Here is a 22,540-nt window from a genome sequence, read left to right as displayed (position 1 = left end):
GAGATGAGAAGGAAGGCACAAGGTACTTCATCTCATTCCGAGGTACTTGTCACTGAGAACAGGGGCCGAAGTCAAAGAAAGGAACCGAAAGGGAATAGACAGAATAACAGAAGTGCGAGTAGAGAGAACAACAGAAGTAAGTCCAAGTCCAGACACAAGAATGTGGAGTGCAATTATTGTCACAAAATGGGGCACATACAGAGGAACTGTTTCATATGGAAAAGGGAGAGCAAAAACAATAACAGTAAGCAGAGAGATAAGAATCATGATGATGATGACCGTGTTACTACTGCTACTTGTGATGATCTGATTATTCTCCGTGACTATGACTCAGTCAATCTTGTATCAGATGAGAGCATGTGGATTATTGATAGTGGTGCTACACTGCATGTTACACCAAGGAAGGAGTTCTTCACATCTTACACTTCTGGTGACTTTGGAGTGTTGAAGATGGGTAATGATGGTGTGTCCAAGGTAGTTGGTATTGGTGATGTTTGTTTGCAGACCAACATGGGAGTGCAGTTGTTGCTTAGAGGAGTCAAACATGCTCCAGATGTTCGCTTTAATTTGATCTCTGTGCAGATGCTTGATGATGGTGGTTATGATAATCACTTTGGTTCAGGAAAATGGAAACTCACCAGAGGTAACTTAGTTGTGGCCAGAGGGGAGAAAATTAATAAACTGTATTGGACTAAAGCATTGGTTGCTAAAGACAGTGTGAATGCCATGGATATGGAGGCTTCTTTGTGGCACCGCAGGCTTAGTCATATCAGTGAAAAGGGGCTGAATTGTTTAGCTAAAAAGGATGTACTTCCGGGATTAAAGAGTGCAGAGTTGGAGAAATGTTCTCATTGCATGGCTGGTAAGCAGACTAGAGTATCCTTCAAGAAACATCCTTCCTCAAGGAAGTCAGAGTTGCTTGAATTGGTGCATTCTGATGTTTGTGGCCCGTTGAAGGTAAAGTCAATTAGTGGTGCACTTTACTTTGTTACTTTTATTGATGATTGTTCCAGAAAGCTTTGGGTCTATGCTTTGAAGACAAAAGACCAAGTTCTGGAGAAATTCAAAGAGTTCCATGTTATGGTGGAGAGACAGTCAGGCAAGAAGTTGAAATGCATTCGTACTGACAATGGTGGTGAGTATTGTGGACCATTTGATGTTTATTGCAAGCAGCACGGTATCAGACATGAAAAGACTCCTCCTAAAACCCCTCAGCTGAATGGTTTAGCAGAGAGAATGAACAGGACATTGATTGAAAGAGTTAGGTGTATGCTTTCTGAAGCAAAGTTGCCTAAGCATTTCTGGGGTGAAGCATTGTACATGGCAGTGCATGTTATTAATCTGAGTCCTGCAGGTGCTTTGAATGCTGAGGTGCCAGACAAGATTTGGTTTGGCAAGAATGTCAGGTATGATCATTTGCGTGTCTTCGGTTGCAAAGCATATGTGCATGTTCCAAAGGATGAGAGATCCAAGTTGGATGGGAAGACAAGACAGTGCATCTTTATCGGTTATGGTCAGGATGAATTTGGCTACAAGCTGTTTGATCCAGTTGAGAAGAAAGCTGTTAGAAGCCGTGATGTGAAGTTCATGGAAGACCAAACCATTGAAGACATTGATAAGATGGAGAAGACTACACCTGAGATTGATAATGGTTTGTCTGATGTTGATCCAGTTCGGATGCCTACACATGATCTGGATACTGCTGAAAATAATGTTCAGAATGATGAGCAACATGGTGATGTTGGTGATCAGCAGCTTGGAGATGATTTTGATGTTCCTAATGATGATGCTGAAGAAGAACATGAGATGTCACAAGATGAGGATCTTGGTGATGCTCCTGAACCACCTCAAGCTCAAGTTTGGAGGTCTACTAGGCAGAGGAAACCATCCACCAGGTATCCTTCTGATGACTATGTTACCTTGACTGATGGAGGCGAACCTGAATGTTATGATGAAGCCATGGAGAGTGATGAAAAGAAGAAGTGGTTGGATGCTATGCAAGATGAAATGAAGTCTTTGCATGATAATCACACTTTTGATTTGGTGAAACTACCTAAGGGAAAGAAGGCTTTGGAAAACAGGTGGATCTTCAGAGTGAAGCAAGAAAGCAATTCTACATCTCCAAGATATAAAGCTAGATTAGTTGTGAGAGGTTTCAGACAGAGAAAGGGTGTTGATTTCAATGAGATTTTTTCTCCTGTGGTGAAGATGTCATCCATTAGAACTGTGTTGAGTTTGGCTGCTACTCTTGATTTGGAGGTAGAGCAAATGGATGTAAAAACTGCTTTCCTTCATGGTGATTTGGAGGAAGAGATTTACATGAAGCAACCTGATGGTTTTCTTGTTAAAGGCAAAGAAGACTATGTGTGTAGGCTCAGAAAGAGTCTATATGGTTTGAAGCAGGCCCCGCGTCAGTGGTACAAGAAGTTTGAGTCAGTTATGTGTGAGCAAGGCTACAGGAAGACTACTTCTGATCACTGTGTCTTTGTTAAAAAGTTTGCTGATGATGATTTCATTATCTTGTTATTGTATGTTGATGACATGCTTATTGTTGGGAAAAATATTTCCATGATTAACAGGTTGAAGAAGCAATTGGGCGAGTCATTTGCCATGAAAGACATGGGAGCTGCTAAGCAGATTCTTGGTATAAGAATCATGCGTGACAGGAACAAGAGAAACTTTGGCTGTCACAAGAACACTATGTTGAAAGACTGTTACAGAGGTTCCAGATGGAATATGCTAAGGCTGTAAGTACTCCTCTTGCTACTCATTTTAAATTGAGTACTAGTCAGAGTCCTACCAATGAAGCTGAAAAATCAGATATGCAACGAGTTCCTTATGCATCTGCTGTGGGTAGTTTAATGTATGCAATGGTGTGTACAAGGCCTGATATTGCACATGCTGTTGGTACAGTTAGTAGATTTCTGTCTAATCCAGGTAGAGAGCATTGGAATGCTGTGAAATGGATTTTGAGGTATCTTCGTGGTACTACCAGTTTGAGGCTTTGTTTTGGAGGTGATAAGCCTACTCTTGTGGGATATACTGATTCTGATATGGCTGGAGACATTGATTCCAGAAAGTCTACTTCAGGCTACTTGATTAAGCTTGCAGGGGGAGCTGTGGCATGGCAATCCAGATTGCAGAGGTGTGTTGCATTGTCCACTACTGAGGCAGAGTTCATTGCCATTACAGAAGCATGCAAGGAATTGTTATGGTTGAGGAAATTCTTGCAGGAGCTTGGTTTTGTTCAAGATAAGTATTTGCTATTTTGTGATAGTCAAAGTGCAATTCATCTTGGTAAGAACTCAACCTTTCATTCTAGGTCCAAGCACATTGATGTTAGGTATCATTGGATACGTGATGTTTTGGATGCTGGGTTGTTGGAATTGGCCAAGGTTCATACAGATGATAATGGTGCTGATATGATGACCAAGGCATTACCGAGAAGCAAGTTTGAAACTTGTTGTGAGATCGCCGGTTTGGCGGTCACCTCCACATAGTTGTGAGGGGGAGATATGTTGGGTTTTGGGCTCCCTTCCTATGTGGAGAAAGGCCCAATATGTGCAAGTCCATGTGTCTCACTTATCCAAGTGGAGAGAGGTCAGATTAGTGGGTGTGAAAGAGCTGAATTCAGAGAGAGAGGCAAAGAGAAAAGTGAGAGAGGAAGAGCAAACCCTATTTTCGCATAAAACAGAGCAGCTGCACTAAATTCGCGATTTCTCCTTCGTTCACCGTCTGATCGGGCTGAAATTTGGACAGCAGGTTCGTGACTCGTGGTACTTCATTCTGACCGTTTGGATCGTCGATTAGAGGTCTGAGGTGGGAGAAATTGGACTCGGACAGCAGCAGTTTTTCTGGTTTTTTTGCTGAATTTTTTTTCTCAATTTCATGTTTGTTTTCTCATTGTGTTGGCTGATTGTTGTGCTAGTTACCTTGCTGTTTTTGGCTGGTTACTGAGCACGAATTTGTGCCATATTAGAAACTCTTTGTACCCATATTTTGATCATAGTGGAGCTTTATTACTAGCTTGGTCCCGTGGTTGTTTACTTCTCACATTGAGAAGGTTTTTCCACGTTAAAAAATTATTGTGTCATTTGTGATGGTGATTTTAGTTGCTGTGATTATTTGTTGATTGCTCCTCACAAATTCTTGCAAGTTTGGGAAATTGATTATCCGCTGCATATTGCTCTGTTAGAGTTGTTATTGTATTTGTTGTTGAATTTCCCATCACATTTTTCCCATTTTCTCTTTCAAATTTTTAAAATCAACCATTCTTTTTCTCTTTCTTACAAAAGACAATTTTTATTAATTTATTTTGAATGTAAATATAGTTTCTTGATAATTGGATCAGCCCAAACTTTTTTTACTTATATTTGATTTTTTAAAAATATCATTTTAATGGTTTTAAACGAGGTTGGTTCAAAACTTTTCTTTGATTCATTTAATATTGAACTCTTTTATTTTATTTTATATATATAATGTATTTATTCTCTTTTACCCAAAGATTATGATTTTTATATACAAATTGCGAGAAATTTATTTATTAAAAAGAGGTGATTTTATTAAAAAGAGGTAATTTGTAGTGACCAAAATATTTTTTGGTCAAATTTGTTTCATAGTTGTATTCTTTAACTTAGGATCATGAGGTGAAAGAAGCGGAAGTAAGATAGAAGGAAAATGCGAAATTTGAGAGCTCGTGGATTTGGCTATTGTTTGGCATGACAGAGTGACAACAAAAGAGAATACATAGTTAATCAAAATTTGACAGGTTATGGATTTATAAAAGCAATTCATCCCTATGCCATTAATGATCTAAACAAACAATAAAACACGATCATTAAGCATTTGAACAAATAATAAAACGCAAATATGTTAATGAAATAGGAAAGCAGAATTTTTATTAATATAAACTTAAATATCTTTATCCATGCAACAAATAACTTTTGAATAGCATATCAAGTTGGAATTAGTAAGTTAGTGATTGACTAAAGTGGTTAATAAATTAAAATTAAAGACAAATTATTTTTAAAATTCAAAATTGAAATTTAGTTGAAATAATTTTGAATTAAATTTTATTTATGTTTTATTCGAACTTTGAATTACTAATTACATTAAAAAAAATAGCGAGATATTACATTTGTTTTTTTGGTCACAGAAAACATGATAAATAGTTCATAAACTAACATGATTATAAAGTTTGAGTTAGATAAACTAGAATAAACTAGAATTTAAAGACTTAGATATAAAGAAAACAACGCCCAACTTATAAATTTATGACAATATAGATTCTACTTTCGGTGAGTGAAATCATTTAATTAAGAACGATGTATTTAGTATTGAAATATTTTGCCCCAAGGTGTGAGCTTAGCAGATTGATACGAGCTTGACTATATGTAAACTAAAGGAAAAAAATTCTAATTCCATATTAAATTGTTGTAAAATAGCTATCAATATCTCAATTATTAATACTAATTTTCATTTGTGTAACCGATTTTTTACAAAAAGTGTTGAAATATTTTATCAACATAATGATCGAAAATTTACTTGAAAACATTTTTAAAATTAAATTTATGATAATAGGATTTATTTAATGTTAATAAATAATTTTGAAATATATTTTATGAAATTGCAATAGAAATTACTCTACCGGCATTATAATACGGTCACATTTACAAAAATATTATCTAAAAAAACGCCATTTTTACCATTCAACAAAATTTTAATTAATTTTTCAATCAACAAGTTATTATTCTCCACTGTAATAATATAAATATACCAATAGTTATTTTGGTAAAGAAACTCTTTCATTTATAACTTTTTTTAAATGATATACTAAAACAAATACTCTTGAGTAATAAATATTACATATGTTGCTGTCAAAGGCTCTTGCCTTAAGGGAAAGGCAACAATAGAACCTCAAAAATTGCTTTGCTACTCATAAAGAAGTTGAATACTGTAAGAATAATGCAAAATTTATAAAGGACATACATATTGACAATAAAACACTCAATGGTGCTTCTTACTAGCAGCACCCTTTTTATCATGTTTCCAGTTGCCTCCTCCTCCATTTCTTTTTCCTGCATTAGACGTATTCATTCCTCCATGGGGCGTTGTTTTCAATAAATGCTTCACATCAAGTATACCATTTTTAAAACGACCTTCACTTAACTTCAAACCCCTGTCCTCAGCCTTGTGTTTTCCAACTGTTTTTTTACTGCTACCACCAATCTTTCCGCCAAATCGTCCTAGAATCATACGCTAAAAGCCACAAGCAGTAGTAAAGATATAAGGAATAATAATAAGGTAAGTGTTATACAAATGGGGGATATATAAATTAATTACCTCTTGAAGCATTTTTTCCTCTCTCTGCTTTTGTTTCTTCATCATTGGCCGTGCCACACTTAAAGGTAATCTCTGATTCTTTTGAGGCTGCATGTGAAAAAGAAAAACACAGTGAATTTTGTGCACTGGTGATACATATGTAGTCAGAAGCGGCTGTCGCGGCTGATTCACAGAGAAGACTGCTTTTTCTGAGAAAGATGCACAACAGCAAATGCAAAGGAAAATGTCGTAGTAGCGGCTCTCTTCTCATGCCGCCACCGGGTGGTTATTTTCGTTACAGTTATGGTTCATGGATCGGGTCTGCAACTCGGTTTATTGAAAACAACACTTCGCATAACAAAACCGTGAAAAAAACGTTTATGATACCTGTTGTTTTGCTTGCTAACAGGCTGTAGTTTTGCATACTCTATTCATTAACTTGCTTTCCTTTTTAGTTTTATATACTTAACTATTAATAATTGCTAATATGATTTAAAAAAGGAAATATACTATGCTATAAATTACAATAAAAAGAAATATATAATGCTATTTTATTTTTTAATCAATAATACAAAATGATTTTATTAGTACAAAAAGTATAAAATAATTTGCTTATTTTTTAAAAAACAAAAACTATTTGTTTATTGCTTTTAGATGCTGGAAGAATGGAATTTCTGTTTATATTATGTTTGAAATATTAGTAGCAATGACCTTAGAAGTTATGACTTATGAATCTTTCTCTAGTTTGTGCATTTTTCTATTTTTTTGGCCTTTATATGTGTATGGTATTAATTGCTTCTAAATGTTCCCTTAGACTTCGATGTAGCGGCTATACCGCTATAGCGTTTTGAGAGTTGGCCGCTACACTACGCTATCTGCTACTGACTACATAGGGTGATACCATTTGCAAATAGAGCATGACATATAAAATAGACCTCACCTTCCCACCAAGGGAGACAACCTTCCTATCTTCAAACTTTTTGCGCTCTTTCCATGACATATGCGAGTAGCCTAAAAAATATATGGCAATTATAAGGAGTGTAACAAACTAGCTAAATTAAGTATGCTGACCATAATATTTTTACCTCAAACATTCCCAATTTAAAGTTATTAAACAATCAAATATTTTTCTTATCATTCAAACATCCTATTCCAATCCCTTTTCTATTCATTTAAACATCTCACATGCAAAATTATAATGCATTGCATTGTTGTTTTTTTAAATAAAAAGAAACATCAGTAACCATAATACCATATATTCTAAGATCATAAAAAACAGAAAGAATATTCAATGAAAAGATAGACAACTTTAAAAGGAAAATAAATACAAAATGAAAAAATAATTACTGAAGTTTTCAACGTCTTTCATAATGGTCCGTATGTCCATTTCGTTTTCCTGCTTATCCATATGTTCTCTCCGAGGTCCATGTCCATCAACTTGTTTCTTCTCAGTATGTTCTCTTCGTGGTCCATGTCCGTCAGTTTGTTTCTTCGTGTACATCTTTCCCATCTCTGCTTAAAAAAATGAAAGAGAGAAGAGTTAAGTAAACAACCTACGTTATTAATCTTGGACAGCAGCTGATCCCTAAAACTGGATAGCAGGATAGCCGTTTATGCGAAGACTAAAAAAAATTATACAAACTAAACACAAACCCAGACAGCACTCATAAATACTTAAAATAGCAAAATAGACAAAATTAAAGGGGTAATCAATCATACTTAATAATTATAATCAAATTTGGTCATATATGTCACTAACATTAAAAACCAAAACCCAGTACAAATTAACTACAAATTAAAATTCTAAAAGTAAGCAATATAACAACTAGAAAACCTAAAGATCAGGATAAATATTACACATACACAAGCATCAGATGAAAATCAAATGTATTACCATTAACATTTAATCAAAGACCAGAAAGCAACATAAGACCACTTCCTTCACCTAAATTTCATATATTTTTTAATCCAGGATCACATAAAATAATTCAACAATTGAAACATAAATTATCCTGCCAAGTAAATATACAAGAGATAAATAATCAAATTCCTAAATTAAGAAAAAATAAATAAATGAGGGAATAAGTAACACTGACCTATATTAGTTATGCTCTCTGCGATCTTGAAAAGAGAAAGAGGAATCTGCAAACAAAACACGTAATAAGGGGTTTTGTGTTTTTTTTGTTGAGATAAAGGAGAAAAAAAAGTAACAAAGGGGTTATTTGCCACACCTACACAGTTGCGACGGATACTTAGTCGGAGGAGGATGGCGACGGCGAAAGCGACGACAATGAGGATGGCGACAGTGACGGCGACAGTGACGGCGATGAGGTGGCGGGTCGGAAGCTGTTCGCGAGAGGGTCGGTCGGAGGAGGCCGTGGAATAGAGAGAGAGAGCGTGGTTTTTAGCTAGGGTTTGAATGGATTTGGGTACAATAGCTTTTTATTTTGTTTAATTATTTAAGTTTAATTAAATACTTTAATAAAAAAAAATAATTAAAGATTGTTTTAATTTAATTAAATAAATATCAAACCATATTTGGATTTATAACTTTGATAAAAAAAATACAAACCTAAAATTATAAATAAACCTTCAAAAATCTGACAAGTACATATTTTATCATTCTTTTAACGTTAATCACTTCATCATTTAAAATGGAAAACAAATTTTTAATACAACAATAAAAACTTACAAAACAGTTTTCAACAAAAAAATAAAAAATAATTATCGATCAATATTTTTTTTATTAAAATATACAATAACTCTAAATCCTAAACACTAATTTAAAAAGACAAATAATTAGGTTTTAAATTTTTGAGAAAAAAATAATGGTTTGGAAAAAAAAATTGCCTCTTTTGTTTTAGAGACATAAAAGATGAAAGATAAGATAAAACTTATGGTTTCAAAAATAGAAATTCAGGATATTCAACTTTCAATAATAAACTAAATTGTTTGTAAGGAATAAAAACTTAAAAAGAAGTAGAAGAATATACACCAAGATAAATAAAATAATTTGATAAGTGTCCAAAGTACTTGAGGTGCCGAAAACAAACTTCAAAGGCGGCGATAATAATAATAATTAAATAACATAAGTCGTTTCCACAAATTATATTGAAGATTTTATCGAAAAGTAAATTAAAATCAACTTATAAATACATCAATAATTATTTTTATAAGATCTTGAAGACACTTATGCTAATATGTATATCATATAAGTGAAAATAATTTTGAATAAACTCTTTCAAACATTTTCTAAGTTCAAAGAGAGTAATCTTACCAACAATTTAATTAGTTGGTAGTAGATATGATTAACGTAACTTTTTAAAATTTGGACCGAGTCATCATATAACAAATTAAAGATCACTCTTGCTTTTCAACACCCATACGGAGCAGATGAAAAATAATCTAAAAGGAGCGTAAAAGGCACATGGCATTAGGTGATCACAAACTAATTACTAACCGCTTACATATGCTTGACTATGTCTTTAACCATTTGAGCCCTTTACTATTAAATTTCTATATATATAGAAGAACAGTGCTCAACATGCCAATTCAATAAACATTCCTTATCATTAATATCACTAGAAATAGTTATTGTCCCTTAAAATGGCTATGCAGTTAGTAACATTATTGTTTATTGTGATACTCAATATTACTTCAACATTTGCAACCACATTGAATGAAGCCTATGGTGATGATATTGGATGTCCATTAGGGACAGGCATTTACCAATACACTTGCCCTGAAGCAGAGGCCATTATATTCTCTTGGGTGGAACAAGCTGTCTCTGAAGACCCAAGAATGGCAGCTTCATTGCTAAGGCTTCATTTCCATGATTGTTTTGTTAATGCAAGGCTTACTTTACCTTCAAATATTATATTTTTGAGTTAAATATATTTTTTAGACCTTAAAAAAGTTACGAATTTTTAAGTCTTAAATTTCGTTTCACTTAACTGTATAAGATGAAAACCATATTTTGCCCTTAAATTTTTTTGCAACAAAAAAGTTTTTCTACAAATCTCATGAACCTTGTGTAATACATTTTGGATTTTTTAGGGTTGTGATGCTTCAGTCTTGCTGGATGACACAGAAGACTTCGTTGGTGAGAAAACTGCTGCTCCAAATTTGAATTCACTTAGAGGATTTGAAGTTATCAATGAAATAAAATCTGAACTAGAACTAGTTTGTCCACAAACAGTTTCTTGTGCTGACATACTTGCAACAGCTGCTCGAGATTCAGTTCTTCTGGTTTGTCATTGTTTTTTACTATAGAATCCTTTTTACTATTTCTTTTCCAATTATAATTCTGATTAAAATGAAGCTTGATGAACTACTGTGCTATTATAGTCAGGAGGTCCAACTTGGGATGTTCAAATGGGAAGAAAAGATAGTATAACGGCTAGCAAGAAAGTTGCAAATAATAACATTCCAGGCCCAAACTCAACTGTTGATGTGCTTGTGGCTAAGTTTGAAAACGTTGGACTTACACTTCAAGACATGGTTGCTCTCTCAGGTAAATCATCTAGGGGAATTGTTATTTAATTTCTTGCTAGTTATCGAAAAACATGATTAGCATTGACGCTTTTCCCCCTCTTTCAGGTGCGCACACAATAGGAAAAGCTCGCTGCTCAACATTTAGCTCTCGCTTACAAAGTAGCAGTATCTCAGATGGTTCATTTGTTAATGCTGATTTTGTTGCATCATTGCAACAGCTATGTTCAGGACAAGATAATAGCAACCAAATTGCGCATCTTGACCTGGTTACACCAGCTACATTCGATAACCAATACTATATTAATCTTCTCTCTGGGGAAGGATTGCTTCCATCAGATCAGACTCTTGTGAATGGGAATGATCAGACACGCCAGATAGTCGAAACCTACGTCGAGAACCCATTCATTTTCTTTGAGGACTTCAAGAATTCGATGTTAAAACTAGGAGGCTTGGGATCAGTTACTCAGAGTAACGGGCAGATTCGCAGAGATTGCGGAGCTGTTAATTAGCTAATTTAAACAAAGTTGCTAACGCTCTATGTAAACGTTGTATGGTGGCAGCGTGCTATTTGATCATTAGAAAAATCATGCTCGCGTACAAGATGAAAATGTACTACTAATTAATGATTACTTGAATCAAGCTTTGATTAGCTTTTTATAACCAAAGGTGAGAGCCGTTATTTCCTTGTGCACGTATGATTTTATTAGGTAAAACATAAGCACCACATGAACTTCATAAATTGTCTCTAAATTAATGGTTAAGTTATAATAATTTATAAATAACGCAAAGCCTATGTTACACGGTGATCTGGGTAGAGCATTTCCTTACTGACCCCTCACAGCCCTTACTGCTGAGCCAGTCAGTGATTGTGAAATCTCAACAATTAGGACCGAAGTAACTCATGAATGCAAATATATGGGTTACATGTCACTTTGGGTCAAAATGAAGGCGGTGGTCCCCTACCTTCTTTAAGCAACAGATCTGTTACACAGCCATTTAAAAGCTGCAACATCTGTATGTGCCCGCCTCGCTAAACTCATCCAAGTTCAGACTCCTGAGATTGAAAATATACAAGATATGTCAGCATTGAAATTTAAATAAATAAAATAAAAGGAACAAACATAGGCATGATCACCCTCATCTTTGACATAAAGGCAATTCACAAGGTCACCCCTTCCCAACATCCCAACAAAAAGCTGGTACTAGGTGGATTTGACTAATGAATCAAATGATGTCCACAAATCATAATATACAAACTGTAAAGCAAGTTCAAAGATAAACTATTTATACTTTAACCCATTGGACTACCGTCCATATTACCCACTCTCCTACAAATCTTCTCCACAAGTGCCCTAACTAGACGAGATTCTGCCATTTTTCCATAATAGGTGTACTTTCTCCAATTTTTTATCTAAAGCATTTATTTACAACCCTATCTTATTTTGTCCACTTAATCTTCATAAATCCTTGTTTCTACAATGTTGATCTTGTTTTCTTGTTGGTATTTATCACCACCCAAATTCAGTTTTTTACACATCGCTAGTCTTATAACTGGGTCAGAAGATTTTTTCCAAGCATGAGTATTACTTTTCCACAATAAATGATACCTAAAGCAATCTTTTGTTTTATACACCCGCTTGAATCCTATGGTTTCCCCTTATTCCCTCTATTCTCGCTACCAAACTCTTGTAAATGATCAAATGTAGACATAATCATAATCCCTTTTAATGAATAGCCATTGCCCACTTTCAAAGGACAACGGAATGATAGAAAGATGACACCAAAAGACTAAAGCTCGTGAAGTTTTGTTTTCAAATGTGTGTGCATGTGTTTTAAATGGTGGTAGATGAGTTGGTGTAAGGACTGGAACCTGCAGGCTTGTTTTTCCACATCAGCTCTTGAGCAGTATTAATACCCTGAAATGAATTCAGGAATTATGATTAGACAAAAAGGCATCATCATAAAATAAATGAAAGGTGAAAGGGGTAAATGTCATACCTGTGAATAACGTCCAGGATCACTAGCAGAAAGAAATGATGACTGTAACTGTTTATAACCAAGTTCCTGAAAAGCCAAACAAGTTTCAATTATACACCAAAAAGGAGCCATTTAAAATTAACAAATCAGAGCAACAGTGGCTACATGTATAGACTGTGAGGCAAATCAGACATCGCTTTTACTGTTATCTAACAAATGCTTACAAGGGTATAACATTACCTGAACATTTTGATGACCAGTAACACCATATTCCTGGAACTAGAATTGGAAAAGCAAAGTCAGTAACATAATCATCTTTCAATGCCAAATGAAGGATATCACAGATATGCTTACCGATGAAGACAAAGAAGGTTGCTGTATTTGTTGATGGTGGGGAACTTGTCCTCGGAAATTACTCTGAGGCTGAACCTGTTGGTTTTGTGCAATCTGTTGTGTGGATAGTATTGACGGCTGTGAATGACTTTGGGACTGCTGGACAGACTGCCTCTGCTGTTGCTTTTGCTGTTCAAATAATGTCAATTCTTCGGGTTTCTCCCACTAAAGGTTCATTCCAGCAAAAAATTAGATCCACAAATAAAACGAAAAATGAGTAACAAAATGGCAACTCAAGTAAATTCTTACCCGACTTTCCCCAGTCACACTATTATAGTAGTATTTGAAGCCCTCGGGAGATATATGCTCAGTCCAATTACATTTTGCAAGAGCTGTGTTCTGGGTTATTGCTTGTACGGCAGAAGTAGCAGATGTTGATGAAGGAGCACCTGAAACAGGTGCAGCCACATGAGTTCCGGTTCCTGCCTGTGCTACAGTTCCACCCCATTGAGACTACAGGAATAAAAAACATTAGCAAATAATCCTCTATTGCACACTCTAGAAGAATAAAAAATAATAAAAGTGAACGACACTGGAAAGTTATAAACACTTCAAACAGATCAAATATCTACAACCAATCAGAGTTAGACACCAATCAACTAAATTCTACCAAAGCAAAAATCAATTCAAAGAATACAGCACATGTAAAGAATGCAACTAAATTCCACCAAGTCAAAACAAATAATAAAAGCGAATGACACTGGAAAGTTATAAACACTTCAAACAGATCAAATATCTACAACCAATTAGAGTTAAACACCAATCAACTAAATTCTACCAAGTCAAAAATCAATTCAAAGAATACAGCACATGTAAAGAATGCAACTATCAAGAAACTTTTTGTAGTTTAACTGATTCGTACATAACTTCAAAAATCAGTGCAACCAATGATAATTAGGCAATAAAATCAATGTTCAATCTGTGAAGTTTCATAACTGGTGAGATGTTGAACAAATAAGAGAAGCCAAATTAAAAGGTATTCAAGGCAGATATTTTAACCAAAAATACCTGCGTTTTAGTAGCTTCTGCATGTTGCTGCAATGTCAATGATTGACTGGATGGCTGCATCATCTGCAATTGATGTTGAAGCTGGGAGAAGGCCTGCTGAGATGAATGAAAGCTTGCTTGTAAAGTCTGTGTTTGTTGTGACACCAACTGAGCTAACTGAGAAGGGGATTGCTGAAGAGGTTGAAGTGGCTGCTGCTGCATAGAGGGAGGAATTTGCTGTCGACTTGGAGTAGTCAATGCTGTATTAGATTGCATGCTGGTATCAAGAGAGTTCTGAGGAATTGTAGCAGACAAAGCATTCTGCTGAGTTTGAGGCTGAGAAGCTGAAAACTGTGCACTTATGCCATGTCCCTGCGGACCCACAGAGAGAGGCTGTGACTGTCCATGCTGTCTGATAGATGAAAACGTTGATGCTTGTGGATAGGACATTGGAGCTTGAGGATATGACTGGTGTGAAGGTGGAAACTCCTGAGATGATTGAATAGGTTTCTGTGATGGTGGTATTTGTTGATTGACTGGTGGAAGTTGTGGTAGAGGCTGGTTGAAATTCTGAAAAAAAAATTACTAATCTATTTCAAGCTAGCAAAAAGGCAGTAAAGACTTATTCATTAATCTCACAGCACATGCATTGCATACTGATAATCTCAAAATACCTGTTGTGGCATTGTTGACGGAGACTGAACTTGAAAACGACCATCTATGGAGACTCCCATGCCAGTCATAGGACCACCCTATATTCATCATTTATAAGCATAGTGGAAGAAACATATTTGTCAAGACCAAAACAATGGAATAGTAAATAAATAAATCAATAAATAAATAAGGAGGAACAACAGAAAAAACTAAGTTGCGTCCAACAAACAATTAGGGATCAACATTTTGTTACTTCTCCACTTCAATTCAAATATAATAACAAAAATTACATGGGGCACGCATGTGTGTGTACAAGTGGAGCACATGCTAACATACCACTAATTGTTAAGATGTATAACCTTTAGAACAAAAGAAACGGGCCCAAAGAAACCTATTTCTTTGCAAATTGTTAATAAATCTTTGGACACGTTTTAGTAAAGCACCTTGCGGAAGCAGCAACTAAATGAGTTTATTCCATTCTTTTAGCAAAAAAGGTAAATGAGACAGTGCAGTTTCAGTCTTGAGATAGGGCAGTTTAGTATTTGATGAAGACAGTCACTCATGAAAAAAAATCAGAAGGTATAAAGGTATTTAAAGGACTTAATTATTACTGTGTTTGCAGGCACACACATAATATCAAATATCGACATCCAAACTTTTTTTTTTATCATCAAAAGAATTGACAACAAAACGTAATATTGTTCATGATCTACTTGGCCAAACTTAAAGATGAGTCTGGCAGTACTAATCACAATGCAGCAACAAATCCATAGTGAATGTAAGACCAAGGCAGCAGTTAAAATTGAAAAGTAACATTTTGGCATAAAACAAATAGGGAGAAGCATTTTAGTTGGAAGTGTCTTATATAGAAAAACTACTATCATTAGACTTAGGGTAACATCTTTCAATATCATCAAATTTATACTTACTGCATTTATAGGCAATGCCATGTCGCCAGTTCTTGGAACCGATGGAGGGCCCATGCCGTGAAAACCAGCATTAAAGGATGGCCCCGTATTTTGTGGATGGATTGGACGCCAAGCATTAAGAGGAGGCATATGATCACCCATAGGATCAGAAATATTTGATGGAAGTCTGCAAATAATATTTACAAAAATATAACATAGCACTAAGTCCTAACATGACAATAATTTAATAGATGAACCATTCAAAAGACAGTAGTAAAGCTAGAGAGGATACCTAGTGCCCGGTGCATCCAATCTAGGACCAAACCCTGGAGCTCCAAATGCAGGACCCCTGAAATAAACAAAAAAGTTAAAAAAACCACTCACTGATGCATGCAAAACATGCATTTGAGTCATATTTAGGACGCCTACAATGTGGACTAGTCCAAATTAAGCTAACATGGTAGAGTCTGTTGCTCAAGTTGCGAACTGAAAAAGAACACTCTAACTAAGGTATGATCTCGTGTTCAGAACACTCAGCACAAGTCCATTTCTGGATCAAGTGAGAATAGTCCATGGCTCCATGGTTTGTGCAATTAAATAATTATTTAATGGACCTTTATGCTTAAGAATCATAACTACGTTCTAGAAAACAAACCTGGAATCTCCTTGACGAGGTCTCTTAGGATCAGCAAACCGGACAATCAGTGGTTGATCACAACCCTATAAAGAAAATACAAGATGATAACCATAAAGCTTTTATAAGGAGAACAGATAATAAAAGGGAAAAAACTTACTCTCATTGTATAGATTCCATTAAGTGCATTGATAGCTGCCATTGCCATATCTCTATTAGAGTATTTGACAAAACCACATCCTTCAGACAAAAATAAGGAAAAATATTATCTATATGGTACTGCCATCAAATACAAACGCACTTACGGGGACACAGATAAAACACCAGAAAAATTAAAAAGACCCAAAACACTGAAGGAAAAGGTTTAGAAAACATACCACGACTCTGCTTCTTGTCATCGCGCATAAGATAAACATCGTCAACCCGCCCATATTTTGAGAAAACCTGATGCAAGAGATACAACATTATTAAGTATCATAAAACCAATAACTTCCATGCTCACAACAACAGTAAGCTTAACACATTATTAAGTAAATATTTGGGAGGGAAGTTAACAATTCACTAAATCACATGGATATCATTTTCCTTGTGCCAAACATTCCCGTTTGCAAGAAAACACAAACATATGTTCAACTGTAAATTTTGACAGGTGCAAGCAACTTACTTCCTCGACTTCCTTTACACTAGCCTGTTTGTTCAGAGAGCCCACAAATAGTTTGTACTCAACTGCACCTATCATAAATAAATTTTCGCAGCAACACAAAACAGTCAGTCCAGACGGTTGGATGGATGATTCAGAACAATTATGCTTTTACAAACAAACAAAAAACACCTAGGCGCAAATTCTTCCCCTATATGACTACAAGTATAACTATCCAATTTCTCCAATAGTAAGCTTCAGAGCATGTTCAGATGAAGGTACTACTGTTAACTTTTTTATCCTTATCAACCAAAAGTTGTTCTTACTGAAAAGTAAATTTCACATATGGCTGTAAATATATTTCGATAAATTAATAATAAGTTGGCTACTATGATAGACAAAAGGTTTAGAGCATACAAATACATACGCAAAAGGGACAACATACCCAATGTTCAACTGCTAAAACGAATAGACAAGTTCTCTCTATGTCCTACAGATGTTTCAAACATTTCATCAAGTTCTATAATGTCTCCTCATGCACGAGATTGGGAGTAATTCTAGATATGTCCCGTTGCACTTTAATTTATACATGTAAAATTATAACTATGATTCGGGATACCTCAACGGTCTTTATTATTTAACCCATGTACACTATACTACAACATGTGGTAGTAAGAATTTAACAGTCTAACAATGTCAGGAAAAAAAAAATAGTTACCAAGGCGTTCTCTTTCACCATCTGCATACCGCACTTGGATGGGACCAACACCCTAAATGACAACATTATGTGCGTCAGAAAAAATACTGATAATATGCTGCCCTCCCTACTCAGTAAGGATTCAAAAGTACTATACTCACTCCTGGAAGAGTATATTGATTGTGCAATGCTCTAATTGCCTGATCAGCTTCCTCTGAGGTAGCATATTTTATGAAGCAACAACCTGCACAATAACGGTGTTTAATGCCAGTTCCACTAAAATAATATCACCCCCTCCCCCAACCACCTTCAGAAAGTCATTGGGAAGAAAAACAAAAAAGCAATAGTCAGTTGATACTTTCATGTACAATGGAATAAGACAAAATACAACAGATAATACATAAAGGGTTAAAAATTATATTAAAACACCTAAATTTCCTTATGACATCAGATTTAGATGGACCAGAAGATCTCACATGAGAGATCAAATTTAAAAGATGCATTAGGATCTTTTTATATGATGAAGAATTCTGTAGTGTGCAACTCATTAACAAAAACAACAACATTTAGAACTTCAATATTAATAACCAAGACCACCATGATTTATCTGCCTTAACAGTAAAGCTTGCATGCCACCACACAGCCACAGTTGAAACATAAAGAATTGACTAGTGCTTAATCAATAAGCACATTTTGTTAAGCAAATAAACTCCTTCTATTTCACATCTACTATCAGAATTGCATCATATCCTCCGCAGGTTACCCTAAACAAACAAAAAAGCTGATAATTAACATTAGGTTACTCGGGCAAAACCTTCCCTTTGTTAAAGGAATTACTAAAACCACCAATTTGCATAGGTCCACACAACTGCACCAGAAATATTCACCAGTGTGCTAAGATATTCACAATCAATAGAATCTGAAGATGAACTCTAGCATTAAATATGCATTCATATATAAACAAACACCAATGAAGCATATAAGCCAGATGACCTTTCTGACTCAACTGGATATATACAAGCATTCATCAAATTATTGTGATAAAGTATGTGAGCCTAACTTCACTATAAACAAATGAAGGCACAAGAATAGCACTTCACAAAATTTCAGTGCCATGGAGTATCCAACATTCCGTAATGGTCTTTTTGACAACTATATTTCCTTGCATACAATTTTATGCCCAAACACAATAGCCACTAAAAGTGAAATGGAGAAGTTGGTAGCAGATCCAGTCAAATACAAAAACGCCTTCGGTATATTTCATGACTTCGCATTGACATATATGTGACGTGATTGTCGCCATCCCAAACCGATGTAATTAGAATTTCTAAACCACCTGACTTCTAAATAATTTCTATATGAGCTGTATCGCTTTATCTATTCTAATCACAGACCTTGATCACGAAGAAGCAAAATCATTCCAAACAAGCACCATTCTAAATCCACGTCAATAAGGAATATTACATCCATTGCATAAGCACAGCGATAATACTAAGACTAGTTATCTACATATAACATAAAGAATCACAAACAAACAACCATCAACCACATCGCCAACAGGCCATCCACTCATAAGGTAGCTAATAACGATGTATAAATTTGAACAAACACATCACTCAATCAACGAAGCAAAATCATTTGTTCCAAACAAGCACCATTCTAAATCCACGTCATAAAGGAACATTACATCCATCACATAAGCACAACAATATAACTAAAACTAGTTTCCTATATTTAACGTAACGAATCACAAACAAACAGCCATCAACCATATCGCCAACAGATCATCCAATCATAAGGTAGCTAATAATGATGTATGAATTCCAACAAACACATCACTTATGATATCATTTATCATTCATGTTTTGTCAGCCCAACTTCAGGCCCCGCCATTTTACTTAATCAAACTGATATATAACATCCCAAGCCATTCAATAAATGCTAACATTCACCAAAGTATGTGAAAAATTAAACCTTCTGAAATACATTGTGATCAACAGCATTCAAATGTAACAACCCAAGTTTTTGTCTGTTTCCTTTGTACAATTACTGACTTCTAAATTTTATGCAAAACAACCTACAGCTCAGGCAACCAACACGCTCACTATGACCAGTTTTTTGGGCAAATGCCCTCACTTCTGCAGCAACAATTGCAAGAGCAGGATCTTTTGGTCCTTCAAGATCCCATCTGCTATACAAGGAGCAGCTTACAGGTTTATATGTCTTGGCTCCTCCACGTATGACAGGATGAGGGGAAAAAAAGTGGAACCAAAACCAACAAGTCTGAACTTGTTTCAAAATCAAACAGAGATGAAGACAAGCTTAAAGTCTCTCCCATCAGCATCTCAAAGTACCTGAAATAAAATGTACATGAATCACAATAGTCTTAGAATATAAGAATAAAAAATACCTTGATGCTGTCCAGTCTTTCTATCTTTGATCAAGGCGACCTCAATCACATTCCCATGTTCCTCAAACAAAGGACGAATCTAGCATTACATAAATGTTACAAGAAAACAAATACTCGTCAAATAGTAGACAAAAGTAAATATCCTTTGATATTACAGAAAACAAGAGATTGTTACGCAATCAAGAAAAGAACATGAGAAAAGGTTAGATGACTTACATCTTCCTCAGTTGCTGTTCGGGGAACAGATCCAACAAAAAGTTTGGCAAAATTCCCACCATCAGAACGATCTGAAAGAAAAAAATGTGTACTTTGTATCAGTTATACCAAGTCTTATCCCACTAGCAGCCATCTCATAAGCTCAGATTAACCCAATGGGTGAATACCATATATTTAGGGAAGTTAAATATAAAGAAAAACCATAAAAATTTGCAAGAGAATACTAATACTCGTATTTAGTTTAGCTTCTGTTACTCAGTTTACTGACAGCAACTATAAATTATTATGTCGCCCAACAGTTATAAGTTTATAACTTATAACTTTCTATCATTGCTAAACTTTGCATCTATGTATATTCAATGTGAGAGAATACAATTCATATTCCATAATACATACATCGTTTCCCCTCAAATTCTCTCTTGATAATGGTAAACATGAATGACACCTCATGAATTGCACCAGCACTTCAAATTAAATGTGCATTTGTGTGTCCACACTCGTACAACAACAACACATGTAATTATATTGAATCACTTCCATTTTCTAAAAAAATATTATCAGTATCTATGTGTTAGTGTTGTGCCAAGTGTTTCCAATAACAATAAATGCGAAGCTCAGAATTATGAGTTATCACAATTCTAACCCCTACCAGTAATGATTCTAGCCTCTGGGGTCAACAATATCCCACAAACTATGCAAAACGCCAATGCCACCCAAATGCAATCCCTAAACCTAGGTAGAACGAGTTCATACTCAGGAAACCCTTAAAGCAACGGAAATTTCAAACAGTCGTATATATAATCACACGATAGCAGTTGCATCAATTGAAGTGCGATTAAATTGAAAACCTTATATAATCAAAATCCGCTTAAACATAAAACAGAATCGATAAACTCACCCGGTGAAGCAGCGCGTCCAAAGAAAGGAAACCCTCGTTTCTGACCAGACAACTGCGGTGGCTGGTGAGCGTTGAATCCAAACTCGCCAGGACCGTCACCGGGCATCGGCCTGAAGCCATCACCGGCAGGAGGTGGACGGAAGGGTTCAACCCTACCTGGAGACCAACGCGACGGACTATCAAAGTTGCGATGAAGAGGAGCGGGGTTGGAGCGGAAACCGCCGGGACTTGGACGATTATTGTTGTAGTTCATTGGAGGATCGGAGAAGCGAGAAGGTCTTGGGTGACGATTATTGTTGAAAGAATAATCATCGTTGTTGATGGTGTTGTCGCCGTAGCGGTCTCCTCTGTGCCTATCCAGCTTGGCTAACAGAGTGAAACCCTAACCTAAAACCCTAAACAGTAAACACCACACAGAGGGAGCGAGGGAGGGAGAATAATAAGAGAGTCTTCGCACCGGTGAAGATGAACTCACTTTTCTAAGCGTAAACGAACGACAATGCTACACAATCATAAACTCCTAATAATTATTATTATTAACTCTAATTTCATTTGTTTTAATTTTACTATTTCTTTTAAACTATTTTTTTTTTAATTTTTATTTTTACTTATTCAATCAAATGACTAATTTTTATAATATTTGTATAAAATTTCTTAACTTTCATTATTTTTAATGAGAAAAATAGTTAGTAATCAAAAATACACTTGCCTTCTTTAAATTTAATCAAATTTTTGCTTATATCATTTAAGTTTATTTTTTTCTTCTGATTTTTTTTAAATTATATTATATTTATATTATTAGTTTTTTTTTTCATTTTCCACAACAATTAATGCAATTAAAAAAATTTAATCATTAAAAATTATATCAAATACTACAATAACATGTCATTCATATTAATCATTTCAAAAATATTAATTGAACTTTATAAATATTCTATAATTTTTATTTTCTATATAATCATTTAGACATATATGTATAGCGTTATAAAGATATATCCACGCAATCAATGACATTAACTTTTTTACTATAATCAATGGAAAAAAAAGTAACTTGAACAAACCACTCAATCGATATTTTGATTAAAACCTTATATTTCATATCATATTTCAATAAAATTGTCAAACTTAAATAGGTGGTACGTGCATAATTTAATGTTATAACTTAGTAGTTAATCTTACAAACACATGGTAGCATAAAACGACCAAATCAAAAGAAAAATTTAAAAAGATTTATGCAATAATTGAATGTAAACTAAAAGGACTAAAATTATATCTTTGTCTAATAATAATATATCATATCGTATTATGATA

General features: G+C 34.9%; 3 protein-coding genes across 4 annotated transcripts; 1 reads left to right on the top strand and 2 right to left on the bottom strand.

Moving 5' to 3' along the window:
• Positions 1–5,782: 5,782 nt before the first annotated feature.
• On the bottom strand, positions 5,783–8,762 carry LOC101498541 (uncharacterized). Of its 2 annotated transcripts, none has more exons than XM_012717855.3 (6): positions 8,557–8,762; positions 8,418–8,463; positions 7,669–7,833; positions 7,262–7,332; positions 6,343–6,429; positions 5,783–6,258 (listed from the first exon to the last, which is right to left on the bottom strand). In XM_012717855.3, the coding sequence occupies exons 3-6, from the start codon at positions 7,829–7,831 to the stop codon at positions 6,007–6,009; spliced, it is 573 nt and encodes a 190-aa protein (XP_012573309.1). In that variant the 5' UTR covers positions 7,832–7,833; positions 8,418–8,463; positions 8,557–8,762; the 3' UTR covers positions 5,783–6,006. The 2 variants fall into 2 exon arrangements, with proteins under 2 accessions (XP_012573309.1, XP_027192179.1); XM_027336378.2 differs by having other exon boundaries at positions 8,553–8,761.
• Positions 8,763–9,873: 1,111 nt separating this feature from the next.
• On the top strand, positions 9,874–11,554 carry LOC101497891 (peroxidase 40). Its single transcript, XM_004508074.4, has 4 exons — positions 9,874–10,170; positions 10,378–10,569; positions 10,669–10,834; positions 10,921–11,554. Exons 1-4 carry the CDS (start codon positions 9,928–9,930, stop codon positions 11,322–11,324), a joined length of 1,005 nt encoding a protein of 334 aa, XP_004508131.1. The 5' UTR covers positions 9,874–9,927; the 3' UTR covers positions 11,325–11,554.
• LOC101498212 (flowering time control protein FCA) lies at positions 11,547–21,737 on the bottom strand. Its single transcript, XM_004508075.4, has 19 exons — positions 21,230–21,737; positions 20,332–20,402; positions 20,116–20,194; positions 17,867–17,949; positions 17,727–17,778; positions 17,033–17,100; positions 16,746–16,812; positions 16,529–16,608; positions 16,390–16,454; positions 16,027–16,083; positions 15,756–15,921; positions 14,847–14,924; positions 14,194–14,742; positions 13,435–13,638; positions 13,147–13,350; positions 13,033–13,071; positions 12,814–12,879; positions 12,686–12,731; positions 11,547–11,869 (listed from the first exon to the last, which is right to left on the bottom strand). Exons 1-19 carry the CDS (start codon positions 21,480–21,482, stop codon positions 11,862–11,864), a joined length of 2,235 nt encoding a protein of 744 aa, XP_004508132.1. The 5' UTR covers positions 21,483–21,737; the 3' UTR covers positions 11,547–11,861.
• Positions 21,738–22,540: the final 803 nt, after the last annotated feature.

This window comes from Cicer arietinum, chromosome 7 (genome assembly GCF_000331145.2).
Source record: "Cicer arietinum cultivar CDC Frontier isolate Library 1 chromosome 7, Cicar.CDCFrontier_v2.0, whole genome shotgun sequence".
NCBI lineage: Eukaryota > Viridiplantae > Streptophyta > Magnoliopsida > Fabales > Fabaceae > Cicer > Cicer arietinum.
This window is presented reverse-complemented; position numbering and strand designations above follow the sequence as displayed.

Excerpts from the sequence above, each read along its gene's own strand:
- LOC101498541 (XM_012717855.3), bottom strand. The coding sequence starts at position 7,831 with ATGGGAAAGATGTACACGAAGAAACAAACTGACGGACATGGACCACGA. Across the intron at positions 6,430-7,261 it reads TTGTCTCCCTTGGTGGGAAG|CCTCAAAAGAATCAGAGATT; the intron begins GTGAGGTCTATT and ends TTTCACATGCAG. Across the intron at positions 6,259-6,342 it reads AGGAAAAAATGCTTCAAGAG|CGTATGATTCTAGGACGATT; the intron begins GTAATTAATTTA and ends TGTGGCTTTTAG.
- LOC101497891 (XM_004508074.4), top strand. The coding sequence starts at position 9,928 with ATGGCTATGCAGTTAGTAACATTATTGTTTATTGTGATACTCAATATT. Across the intron at positions 10,171-10,377 it reads TCCATGATTGTTTTGTTAAT|GGTTGTGATGCTTCAGTCTT; the intron begins GCAAGGCTTACT and ends TGGATTTTTTAG. Across the intron at positions 10,570-10,668 it reads CTCGAGATTCAGTTCTTCTG|TCAGGAGGTCCAACTTGGGA; the intron begins GTTTGTCATTGT and ends GTGCTATTATAG.
- LOC101498212 (XM_004508075.4), bottom strand. The coding sequence starts at position 21,482 with ATGAACTACAACAATAATCGTCCAAGTCCCGGCGGTTTCCGCTCCAAC. Across the intron at positions 17,101-17,726 it reads TGGTGAAAGAGAACGCCTTG|GTGCAGTTGAGTACAAACTA; the intron begins GTAACTATTTTT and ends TATTTATGATAG. Across the intron at positions 14,743-14,846 it reads CGTCAACAATGCCACAACAG|AATTTCAACCAGCCTCTACC; the intron begins GTATTTTGAGAT and ends TTTTTTTTTCAG.